Source organism: Somniosus microcephalus, chromosome 23 (assembly GCF_052327205.1).
Source record: "Somniosus microcephalus isolate GS21.2 chromosome 23, FLI_Smic_1.0, whole genome shotgun sequence".
In the NCBI taxonomy this organism is placed as follows: domain Eukaryota; kingdom Metazoa; phylum Chordata; class Chondrichthyes; order Squaliformes; family Somniosidae; genus Somniosus; species Somniosus microcephalus.
Window position 1 is genome coordinate 14,447,403 of NC_141009.1, and position 13,102 is coordinate 14,460,504.

The following is a 13,102-nucleotide window of genomic DNA, read 5'->3' on the forward strand; positions in this document are numbered from 1 at the left end:
TTTTGTGATGTTAGTTGAGGGATAAATATTGGCCAGGACACCGGAATAGCTCCCCTGCTCTTCTTCAAAATAGTGGCCATGGGCTCTTTTACGTTCATCTGAGAGAGCAGACAGGGCCTCGGTTTAACGTCTCATCCGAAAGACGGCACCTCCGACAGTGCCGCACTCCCTCAGCACTGCACTGGGAGTGTCAGCCTAGTTTTTGTGCTCTATCTCGAGTGGGACTTAGTGTCGGCTGTGGCTCAGTGGGCAGCACCCTCACCTCTGAGTCAGAAGGTTGTTGGTTCATAGTCCCGCTCCAGAGACTTGAACACAAAAAATCTAGGCTGACACTTCCAGTGCAGTGCTGAGGGAGTGCCGCACTGTCGGAGGTGCTGTTTTTCGGATGAGACATTAAACCGAGGCCCCGTCTGCTCTCTCAGGTGGACGTAAAAGAACCCACGGCCACTATTTCGAAGCAGAGCAGGGGAGTTATCCCTGATGTCCTGGACAATGTTTATTCCTCAATCAACATAACAAACACAGATTATCTGGTCATTATTACATCGCTGTTTGTGGGAGCTTGCTGTGCACAAATTGGCTGCTGTGTTTCCCACATTACAACAGTGACTACACTTCATAAGTACTTCTCATCATGGCTATAAAGTGATTTGGGACGTCTAGTGGTCGTGAAAGACGCTATAGAAATGCAAGTCTTTCTTTTTTGAACCCACAACCTTCTGACTCAGAGCTGAGGGCGCAACCAACTGATTAAGATTTCAGATACTGTAAATTGTTTCCCATATATACGACACTTCACTCCTCCTGAGCATGCAACGCACTGTTGATTTGAGCTTGCACTCATATGGGTTTGTTCTCCCACCTGAATGAGGGCAGTTCTTACCCACGCTGCTTAGCATGAGTGACACAGCCCTATGACCTGGATGAGGCGCTTTCATTGAAAATCTGGCACTGGCCATCTTTCAGAAGTGTCTGCGAGTTGTGTGGGATATCTGGGGTTGGAATGCTAGAAGCCAAGGCATGAGAACCATTTCTCCATCTCCCAGCCCAGAAATGTGCCATACGCTCTAAAACGTGACTTTCCTTATACTGTCTCAGGAAACAGCCATTGAGGAGCTAAAGCACCAGTTCATGAAGCACCCGGACGCAAAAGGCTTCATCGTAGATGGGTTTCCCAAGGAGATCAGCCAAGCCTTCACTTTTGAAGAACAGGTGAGGGCTCTCAGTGCATTTCTCTGGTCTGCAGACTACAGCCTCGTTCACAACTAATCTGTACTGACGTGTGATACTCCATCTTGGAGCATGGGTTGGGAGGTCACGCCACAATGGTGCGGTGGGAGGAGGCTGAGCCGTCACCCTGGAGATGGCCACTGAGCCAATATCGCACGGCTCGTAGTGTGGTCAGCCAAATGGTGACATTGGCCACAGGCTGGAAGGGGGCTGACCGCCAGCCTTCTCGGTAACAGAGGTGCAGGATCCAAGCGGGGCCTAGACAATTGTGGAGAACACCGAAGGACAATAAATACCTTCATCAAAATAGAAACCTCACCTTTGAACCAGGAGCGAGTGGTGGAGTGGCAGTAGCTCTGTGTGGGGGTGAATTTTCGCGGGGACCTTCTCCCGCTTGTCCGCCTGTAACTTTGGTGGAGGAGCGGCAGAAACCGAGGATAAACAGGATAAATGGCGTTTTCCAGGGGGTTTCCACAGCTTTTCCGCCAAAGTTACGTTGGACAAGCAGGAGAATCTCACGCCCCGCAGAAATTCACCCCCCGGTACCTCAGTGCAGGAGCACTGCTCCATAGACAAGTTGGAAGTGATCCATTCCCCATGATTTCTCTCACGCAGTGCACTCCTGATCTCAGCCAGACCATCAAGTAGTGGCTCTGAGCAGAAATAAGCCCCTTCCCCATCGCGACCAGCCAAAGTTGACTTATCCCCGAGTGGATTGGAAGCAGACTCCTGATTGATGATTTTCACGACATCGCACTACTGACTACAACATATTCTACTCCTCAACAGAAATCCATTCTTTACTTTGCTTGCATATGAAACTGATCCCTGGGATGAGAGGGTTGTCCTATGAGGAGAGATTGAGTAGAATGGGCCTATACTCTCTGGAGTTTAGAAGAATGAGAGGTGATCTCATTGAAACATAGGATTCTGAGGTGGATTGACAGGGTAGATGCTGAAAGGTTGTTTCCCCTGGCTGGAGAGTCTAGAACTAGGGGGCATAGTCTCAGAATAAGGGGTCGGCCATTTAAGATCGAGATGAGGAGGAATTTCTTCACTCAGGGTTGTGAATCTTTGGAATTTTCTGCCCCAGATGACAGTGGATGCTCAGTCATTGAGTATATTCAAGGCTGAGATCGACAGATTTTTGGACTCTAGGGGAATCAAGGGATATGGGGATCGGGCGGGAAAGTGGAGTTGAGGTCGAAGATCAGCCATGATCTTATTGATTGGCGGAGCAGGCTCGAGGGGCCGTATGGCCGACTCCTGCTCCTATTTCTTATGTTCTTAGGTTCTCAGTTCTGGAGAATGAAATATTTTTCCACTTTTGGCACTCAAGCCCAGCACGGGGCACTCCCAAGTCAGCTGTCGTGCAGGTTAGATGCAAAGTAACACTGCCTCTGCACTCTAGACTTAACTTCTCCAATGTCCTCCTGGCCAGGAACCCTCCCCCACCCCCAAAACTCAGCTGCTTGTATCCGGTCCTGCACCAAGTCCCGCTCGCCCACCACTCCTGTCCGCAATGACCTACACTGGCTCTTAGGCCCCCATCGTATTGAATTTTATAATTCTCATCCTTCTCTTCAACCCCTCCATTACCTCACTCCCCCCCCCACCCTACTTCTACAACCTCCTCCAACCTTGTGTCCTCTCCTGCCCCCCCCCCCTTTGGCCCTCTGACTCCACCCCACCATTGGTGGCAGTGCCTTCAGCCACCTTCAGCTGTGCTCTCTAAACCCCTTGACATTTTGTACGGTAACGGTGTTATATAAATACTGGGGGGGGGGGGGGTGAACCTGGTCTTGGGCGGGGACGCAAGGCAGGCGGTATCGCTTTGGCCGCCCGTTATACCACACACCCGATATTCTGTGCTATTGAAGTCAACGGAACTGAATATTGGGCGGGGCGTATAACGGGAGACCGGTGCAATTCCACCTGTTTTTGCATAATCCCGCCCATGTTGTTTTCCCAAGAACGTGCCTGATGTAAGAAAACTACTAGGCACTTGGTCTAAGTATTAAACAAGGCTTTAATCAACTGTTTTACAACATAGAGATCTAGTTGTGTCCTTCACTAGTTCCTGTTAAAGAATGTCCTGAGCAAGCTGGGCCCGTGCCCAAGTATTTATACTCTCCCTGGACAGCGCCACCAGCAGGCCGCCCAGTATCATTTCATAAGTCATTTCCACATGAATGACAAGATTCATGTCAGTGCCCTAATTGGAGAGTCAGAAGAGCGCCCCCCCTATTCGTCCCCTTTTCCCACATCAGTCACCCAGAGGCCTCCCAGCATCTGCCTCATTGTCAGGTGGTGCTGGAGCTGCGGATTGACACCCACTAAGGGGGAGGGAAGCTTGGGACTGTTGCCCGACCCCATTTGGCTAGAAGCTGGACAGCAGACAGCAGTGAGATGTTCAGCCCATCAATCAGGACTGGGATTTGAAGCCAAGTCCCCCGAGCTGAAGCAGCAGCGATCTGATCCATCAGCCAGCTTTCAGCACGTGGGCGGCTGTCAGCAAGTCCGATCTTGTATTCCATTCAGTACAAAAGCTGTTCTAGGGAGTGCAGCGAAGATTCACCAGACTGATACCTGGGATGGCAGGAATGAAGTATGAAGAGAGATTGGGTCGATTAGGCTTATACTCACTAGAGTTTAGAAGAATGAGAGAGGATCTCATTGAAACTTATAAAATTCTAACAGGACTACACAGACTAGATGCTGGAAGGATGTTCCCGATGGCGGGGGAGTCCAGAACCAGGGGTCAATGTCTAAGGATAAGGGGTAAGCCATTTAGGACTGAGATGAGGAGGAATTTCTTCACCCAGAGAGTGGTGAACCTGTGGAATTCTCTACCACAGAAAGCAGTTGAGGCCAATTCATTAAATATATTCAAGAAGGAGTTAGATATATTTCTTAAGGCTAAAGGGATCAAGGGATATGGGGAGAAGGCAGGGACAGGGTACTGAATTTGGATGATCAGCCATGATCTCATTGAATGGCGGAGCAGGCTCGAGGGGCCGAATGGCCTACTCCTGCTCCTATCTTCTATGTTTCTATGTAAGCACGTGGGCGGCCGTCAGCAAGTCCGATCTTGTATTCCATTCGGTACAAAAGCTGCTCCATTTTCCTTGTGCCCATCGCAACTTTCACTATCTTGTGATCGTTTCCACAATTAGTTGGGTGGTGATCTTGGAGTTTCTGCGTTTCCTTCAGGAGTTGAATCCTTCTCCCTTTTTGTGTGTGTGTGTGGCTGATACAGATCGGCTCTCCAGACCTGGTGCTGCTCCTGGCCTGCTCCAATCACCGGTTACGACAACGCCTGGAGAAGCGATCTGCGCAGCAGGGCAGACCGGATGACAACAGTCACGCCATCGAACGGAGGGTCGAAACCTTCAAGCAGAACATCAACTTGATCGTGAAGTATTACCAGGAGAAGGAGCTCATTGTTCGGGTAAGGTCGCCGTGGGTAACTGCACACGGTGCTCTCAGATCTTTGTGTTCCTTTGTTTGCAGCCCGCCTCTGGTTTATTATCCTTTGTCAAATATTCATTCATAAAAGTCGCTGCAAATATTGACTCCTTTTTAAAACAGTCAACATAGGTAAATACTTCAGTGTTGGCTTGACGCAGCGGGCAGCGCTCTCGCCTCTGACTCAGAAGGTTGTGGGTTCAAGTCCCACCCTGGAGACTTCAGCACATAATCTAGGCTGACACTCCCAGTGCAGTGCTGAGGGAGTGCTGCACTGTCAGAGGTGCCGTCTTTCATTAAACCAAGGCCCTCTCAGGCGGATATAAAAGATCCCATGGCACTATTTTGAAGAAGAGCAGGGGAGTTCTCCCCGGTGTCCTGGGGCCAATATTTATTCCTCAACCAACATCACTAAAACAGATTACCTGGTCATTATCACATTGCTGTTTGTGGGAGCTTGCTGTTCGCAAATTGGCTGCCGCGTTTCCCACATTACAACAGTGACTAGCTTCAGAGGTACTCCATTGGCTGTAATGCACTTTGGGATGTCCTGCGGTCAGGAAAGACGCTATAGAAATGCAAGTTATTTCTTTTCTTTTTTCAGCGCATAGTCTAGGCTGACACTTCAGTGCAGTGCTGAGGGAGCGCTGCACTGTTGGAGGTGCCGTCTTTTGGATCTGGTATTAAACCAAGGCCCCATCCACCTGTTCACGTGGATACAAAAGAATCACACGGCACTGTTTGAAGTAGAGGAGTCCTGGCCAATATTTATCCCTCAACCAACATCACTAGAATAGGTTATCTGGTCGTCTGTCTCATCGCTGTTATGTGGGACCTTGCTGCATGCAAATTGGTTGCTGTGTTTGCCTATAAAACAAGAGCGGCCAGACCTGAAAAGTAATTCACCGGCTGGGAAGTGCTTTGGGGCATGCTGAGGATGTGTAAGGTGCTATATGAACGCAAGTTCTTTCCTTCCTTTCTGCTGATTGCGCAGCTCAGAACTAGTTGAGAGTGTGGAGTCTTCTTTAAAAAGGCTGCACCGATTATTTTCCCTGGCTGGGGAGTCTAGAACACGGGGTCACAGTCTCAGGATAAGGGGTCGGCCATTTAGGACTGAGATGAGGAGAAATTTCTTCACTCAGAGGGTGGTGAATCTTTGGAATTCTCTACCCCAGAGGGCTGTGGAGGCTCAGTCGTTGAGTATATTCAAGATAGAGATCGATAGATTCTTGGGCACTAAGGGGATCAAGGGATATGGGGATGGGGCGGGAAAGTGGAGTTGAGGTCGAAGATCAGCCATGATCTTATTGAATGGCAGAGCAGGCTCGAGGGACTGAATGGCCGACTCCTGCTCCTATTTCCTATGTTCTTATGTTCAGGCCCAGTGGAGCAATTTTAACTTATCTCAGCCGTTGGGAAACTGACGGGATCGGGTGCGATGCTATTTGTGCACCCCAGTATCAGATGGGGTGTAAAACCGGCCTTCCACCAATCCCGTGCCTTTCCTGCCAGACGAGTGGGGTTAAAATGATCCCCAATCAGCCGTGCACAGAAACTGATCCAGCAGCCACAGCCTTTTGGGGGAGGGAGTTCCAGATTTCCACTCCCCTTCTGTGAAGTGGTGGTTCCTGACATCTCCCAGTTGGGGGGGTGGGGGGACGGGGGTGAGATGTTTGCCCTAGCCTGACCATCGGATCCCATTGAGCGGCCCTCTTGGGGCTGTTGTCTAGTCACGACGGTGACTACACTTCAAAAATACTTCATTGGCTGTAAAGCGCTTTGAGACGTCCAGTGGTCGTGAAAGGTGCGATGGAAATGCAAGTAATTCTTTCTTTCTTGTTAAAAGTAAACTCTCTGGTCGTTGTGGGTGGGGGTGGTGGGGGAAGGAGCGTCCCAATGAGACCTAGTTGTGCCCCTCAGGAGACCAGTACGTAGGAACATGAGGAGGCCATTCAGCCCCTCACGTCTGTTCCGCCTATCAATTACATCATGGTTGATCTGTATCTTAACTCTATCTACCCGCCTTGGTTCAGTCACCCTTAATACCTTTACCTAACAAAAATCTATCAATCTCAGTTTTGACATTTTTAATTTGACCCCCAGCCTCAACAGCTTTTTGTGGGGGAGTTCCAGATTTCCACTAACCCTTTGTGCGAAGAAGCTGCTTCCTGACATCACCCCTGAACGGCCTGGCTCTAATTTGAAGGTTCTGTCCCCTTGTTCTGAACAACTCACTTCTCTCGGCATAGTCGCCAGTCTAGGGAGACCCTGCCTGCCCCCTGCCCCACCCCACCCCCCCGCCCCCCACAACCTCCACCCCCCCCACCCCCAGCCCCTGACCCCACCCACCCCACACCCCGCCCCCGCCCCCCACAACCTCCACCCCCCCTGACCCCACCCTCCCAACCTCCACCCCCGCCCCCCCAACCCCCGCCCCCGCCCCCCCACCCCCACCCCCCGCCTCCACCCACCCACCCCAGCCCCTCCCACCCCCTTTTCCCGCCCCCTGCCCCCACCACCCCCACCCCCCGCCCCCACCCCCCGCCCCACCCCCTTTTCCCGCCCCCTGCCCCCGCCACCCCCCGCCCCCACCTCCACCCCCCACCCCACCCCCTTTTCCCGCCCCCTGCCCCCGCCACCCCCCCACCCCCCGCCTCCACCCCCTCCCACCCCGCCCCCTTTTCCCGCCCCCCCCACCCCCACCCCCTGCCCCTGCCCCCCCCCCGCCTCCTGCCCCCCCCCACCCCCTGGGGATCACCCCCTGACATCGTTGGCCTTGTAAGGGGCAGGCACAGATTCCATCCCTTGTAAGGCAACTGGAAGCTTCCGGAAAACGGCGGGGACGTGGGTGCAACTGGACGCCTGCCATTTCCCGCCCCACTCTCGCTGGCGCTACAGTGGGAGTCGAGCACAGTTCCCGAGCAACTCAGTGAACCTGTAGTTTAAGTCCAAATATAAGTCTGCACTGTATCCTTTTGAGGGGAGGGGAGCTTAATTCGTCCTGCGCTAATGGTGTCCTCTTAACAGAAAGCAACTGCTCAATGGCATTGTGTTCGGTGTAGAGAATCCTGTCCGAGGTCGCTGATGGTCAGCCTTTAATGGGGCTCATTAGGCTTCAATTTAAAGATATTGAAAAGCAGCACTCGTCACTTCATCATTCTGCAGATGATGAATAAAAGGCTTTGTTTCTGGCCTTGAGCAGATCCTCCGCAGTCAATCAGCTAAGAATTCATCTTGTTCTCTGATAGGCCAGTATTCTAGCTTCTAATCTCGCTTTCCACAACGCCCTTTCTTGTCTCTCTCGCTCTGTATTTTTCCTACCAGCACGGCCATTGTCCACCTGACCTTCCCTCTCTCCTTCGCACTGAGCACTAAATGCGCCGCCCTCTCTGGCCTCCTTCCTCCCTGCCTGCATCCTCACTGCACCGAAGTGAAGACTGATCACACAGTTTCGCAGGACTTCCGAAACGTGGAACTCCGTCCCTCGCTCAATCTCTCTTTCCTCTTACAATCGGCAGGCTTTTAAAACCCAGAATCCCAACCAGAAATGCCGGACACGCTCTGTGGTGAGGTGCGGATAAGTCAGGTGCGGAGCCAGGTTTACAACCCAGGCGTGACGTTACTGAACCATTACTTCCTGCTTTGCCTCATCTCTCCTGTTCTTTTCAGCCTTGGTGCCCAGTGCTAAGGGGCGTCAACTCTTTGTCAATGTTTCCCAATTTAAAAAACAAAGTGGGCGCAGGAACAGAGAAACCTGGGGGTGTAGATACACAAATCCTTGAAGGTGGGAGGACAAGTTGAGCAGGCCATTAATAAAGCAGATGGGATCCTGGGCTTCATTAATAGAGGCATAGACTACAAAAGCAAGGAAGTGATGCTAAACCTTTATAAAACACTGGTTAGGCCTCAGCTGGAGTATTGTGTTCAATTCTGGGCACCGCACTTTAGGAAGGTTGTCAAGGACTTGGAGAGAGTGCAGGAGCTATTTACTAGAATGGTACCAGGGATGAGGGACATCAGTTGTGTGGAGAGACTGGAGAAGCTGGGGTTGTTCTCCTGAAAGCAGAGAGGTTATGAGGAGATTTGATAGAGGTGTTCAAAATCATGAATGGTTTTGATAGAGTAAATAAGGAGTTGTTGTGATCTGGAATGTGCTGCCTGAAAGGGCGGTGGAAGCAGATTCAGTCGTAACATTCAAAAGGGAATTGGAGAAGTACTTGAAGGGAAAAAATTTGCAGGGCTGTGGAGAAAGAGCAGGGGAGGGGAACTAATTGAGTGGTTCTACCAAAGAGCCGGCACATGCACGATGGGCCGAATGGCCTCCTTCTGTGTTGTAGTGTCAGCTGTGGCTCAGTGGGTACCACCCTCGCCTCTGAGTCAGAAGGTTTTGGGTTCAAGTCCAACTCCAGGGACTTCAGCGCATCAATCTAGGCTGACACTCCCAGTGCAGTGCTGAGGGAGTGCCGCACTGTCGGAGGTGCCGTCTTTCAGATGAGACGTTAAACTGAGGTCCCGTCTGCTCTCTTAGGTGGATGCAAAAGATCCCACAGCCACTATTTCGAAGAAGAGCAGGGGAGTTATCCCCGGTGTCCTGGCCAATACTTATCCCTCAACCAACATCACTAAAACAGATTATCTGGTCATTATCACATTGCTGTTTGTGGGAGCTTGCTGTGCGCAAATTGGTTGCTGTGTTTCCCACATTACAACAGTGACTCCACTTCTAAAAGTAATTCATTGGTTGTAAAGCGCTTTGAGACGTCTGGTGGTCGTGAAAGGCTCTATATTCTTTTTATGATTCTATGATCTTTTCATAATGTAGTACCTATCCTTAGAAAGGGTGGCAAATTTGACCCACCTATAGGGCCGTTCACCTTACACCATTACAGCAGGAACAGGAGAGCTGCCGTAGCTCAGTGTTTAGTGATGATGCAATTAAACCAGATGGAATACCAGCAGCAAAGCTACAAGCAACGCCTCTCATCCCACAGAACCCTACATTGTCACCTGGAGGCCAGTATCCTCGTGTGTAGTAGTTCAGATATAAAATTGGCCATCACCTGTTGGACCAAGGCTCCTGATGCATTCATTTTGCTACGGGGAAATCTCCAACCTTGCCCAATGGAGACACATTGGCCCAGAAATTTGGGTCTCCACGGGTGAGTATGCACGGGGTACTCACCCATAGGCCCAATGGAAGTGCCGGTTTCCTGCATGCACTGCGCATGCGCGGGAAACCGGCACGTCCGTTCCCCTGAAAGCAGGATTTAAGAGGTCGTGCGGATGCGCGGGAGAGGCTGCGCGTGCGCATCGAACTTGCGTTTTTTTTGCAGGTTTTCCCGGGAGGGTAAGTCTCCAGAATTTACACATTTAAAAAGCAGGCGTAAGGCCTGCTTTTTACAAGGTAAGTGGTGAATTAATTCAAATTAAAACATTTTTTACACAGGTTTATTATTTTTAAATACTTTAAAGCAAGGTAAGTTTATTTTTAGCCCCGTTAGAAAATAAAATTATTTTTTTCAAAATATAGGGGACGCTTCGAACTAACTGCGCCCCTGGGATATGCAAGCACTGCGCGCCGGCAGTTGGAGCAGGCCCAGGATCGGAATCCCATGCGGGCCCACAGCACAACGGCCGGCGCGCTAGGTAAGTGCAGGTCGGGGGCTTGCACCTGTGGGAAGCCCCCGACCCGAATTTCTGGGCCATTATCCAACTCCTCTGTACGTTGCCCAACTCTTCTGCGCTCCCAACAAGCATCAGTTGGTTTTATGAGATTTTTTTTTAATATAGATTTACATATATATATATATATATGTATATTGAGAAAGGGGAAAGGTCAAAGTCCGTAGTGCAGGGCTGCCCCAAAGTTGAGCACAGAGTAAAAGAGAAGCTGGGGGGAATCAGGAAGCAGTAAGTACATGATGCCAAGCTTGAGGTTTAACAGCCTGTAGCTTGCAGGAGGAAGGAAAGACTGAGCAACGTGAGGAGTTCCACTTTTGAGGTTGTGAGAAGGAATGAATTAGAGAAAGTGACTGCGTACCATCTGGCCCTGTTGCCGTTGATAAATTACCTGACCTACGCAAAATGCGAATCCATTCTGATATAGACCAAGGAGGTGGATGCTATAAGTTACCTGGATGACTAATATCCTTTTCTGACAGAGTTCCTGAGGACTGGGGCAGTTAGTCTGGGGACAACAGAACAGGAGGCCAAAGAGCTGTGACGCTCTTCAAATCCCATTCTTCAAAATCATGACAAACCATCGTAAACCCATCTGATAATGGAAGTCCTAGCCCACTGTGCTCAGTAATTCAGTCCAAGCCAACTCCACCTGGTTGGAGAGAAGGTAGGGACTCTGACATGAATCAGTCATTCATGAAAGAAAGACTTATGAAATAATACTGAGCGGCCTGCGGGTGGCGCTGTCCTGGGAGAGTATAAATACTCGGGCACGGGCCCAGCTTGCGCAGGACATTCTTAACAGGAACTAGTGAAGGACACAACTAGACCTCCATGTTGTAAAACAGTTGATTAAAGCTTTGTTTAATGCTTAGACCAAGTGCCTAGTAGTTTTCTTACGTCAGACTCCATTACCCGAGCTTGCATATTTAGCAAAATGCCAGGAGTGACCATGATCTGTATAATAACTTCTCTGGTGGCCCTTCAATATAGGCTTGTGGCGCTAGACTCTGGTGGGAGGCACAGCAGAGTGGCGAACGTTTGTTCCTGAGCCTACCCGTCATAGAGACCATAGGTAGAAGGAGGCCTTTCGGCCCATTGCGTCTGTGTCAGTGCTCGCTCCCACCGTATAGCTAACGTTTCAGGCCAATGACCTTTCTTCAGAATTAGCGCCTGACTTGTTTCTTGGATTTTAGCACTCTTCCAAATAAATGCAGGTTTTTTTTTTAACGGATTTTATCTGATTTTACCCGTAAAAATTTGAGGTTCAATTTCCCCTCCTTTCCCTCCCCCCCGCCCTCTGATTTTCTCCTGCTTTTCAAAACCAAAAATAGGATCTGGAAAACACCTGAAAATAAAACAAGCAGGTTTTTTTTTAAATCAGCAATTAAAAACCAGCTCCAGTGGGGCGAATCTAGGCCCGAGTCGGGACCATTCCAGGCGGTGATTGACAGAGAGAAAATCACAGGCTGGGACTGCACCAGTCCCAGATAGGCACTTCCGAAATGCGCCAGGAGCACGGTTGTGGAACTTTCACCCCTCCCCAGGGATACTGGGAAAATGTTGCCGTTCTCTGGAATTGTAGCCTAGCGAGAGGCAGCGGTCTTCAGGATGAGGCATGGGGCTCAAAATTCAAGAAAATGAAGGCCCAAAATTGCCGAGACCCACTCACAGGCCTTGCACCAGGCAAGGATGTCTTCAGAAAGAAGAAGGTGTTCTTTTCTTTTCAAAATGGCGGAGGAGATGAACAGATTGCACAGAGGCAAGAGCTACAACAGTAACACTCCACTCAAGCCAGCTGAGCATATCTTAAGAGTATATTGTTTCCAGCCTTCAGTCGGGTGTCTGAATGAATCATCCAATTAACATATCACACAACAGCAGCCTGTTTTGAAAACCTTAGAAGTTGTTCACCTCATTGACATTTTTTGTCTCACCTACTCTCCCTTGCGCTCAGGCAGAATAATCCACCCTTCCAGCACCATCAGGCGATTGTGTAAGTTCGGACCCTGGTTGCTAAGGGAGAGGAGGCTGTGGAGAGTTTTTTTTTCTCGAAAAACTTCCCGGCTTTGATTCAACGGCAGACAATGCCAGGAATTGATTAGCTGCTTTCTACCTATTAAAAATAAATTGGACTCAGTGCTGCTATAGCATTGCGCAACAAACCAGTGGTAAGGGGCGTCTCCTTGTGTGTCAGACCACCACCTCACGTTGGCTGCTCAACTGGTGGGCAGCTCTAGAAGGCTAAAGAGCACTGACACATATCCCCCTCCTCCCCCCACCCAACCCGCAAAAACACAATTCCACCAAGGAATAAAAAAAAAGAACTTGCATTTCTGTAGCGCCTTTCACGACCTCAGGACGTCCCAAAGCGCTTTACAGCCAATGAAGTACTTTTGAAGTGACAACAGAAAACGCTGGAAAAACTCAGCAGGCCAGGGCAGCATCCGTGGAGAGAGAAACAGAGTTAACGTTTCAGGATTTCCAATAACATGAATCAGTCATTCATGAAAGAAAGACTTATGAAATAATACTGAGCGGCCTACGGGTGGCGCTGTCCAGGGAGAGTATAAATACTCAGGCACGGGCCCAGCTTGCGCAGGACATTCTTAACAGGAACTAGTGAAGGACACAACTAGACCTCCATGTTGTAAAACAGATGATTAAAGCTTAGTTTAACGCTTAGACCAAGTGCCTAGTAGTTTTCTTACATCATCCAGCATCC

At 50.0% G+C, this 13,102-nt stretch overlaps 1 protein-coding gene across 1 annotated transcript in view; it reads left to right on the top strand.

Annotated features, from left to right (window-relative positions):
- Window positions 1–13,102, top strand: part of LOC147101672 (adenylate kinase isoenzyme 1-like) — a 191,884-nt gene that overhangs the window by 38,949 nt on the left and 139,833 nt on the right. The window contains exons 6-7 of the mRNA XM_085965447.1: window positions 1,099–1,212; window positions 4,490–4,681. Coding sequence (XP_085821573.1) covers window positions 1,099–1,212; window positions 4,490–4,681 — 306 coding nt within the window. The remainder of the gene's footprint in view (window positions 1–1,098; window positions 1,213–4,489; window positions 4,682–13,102) is intronic.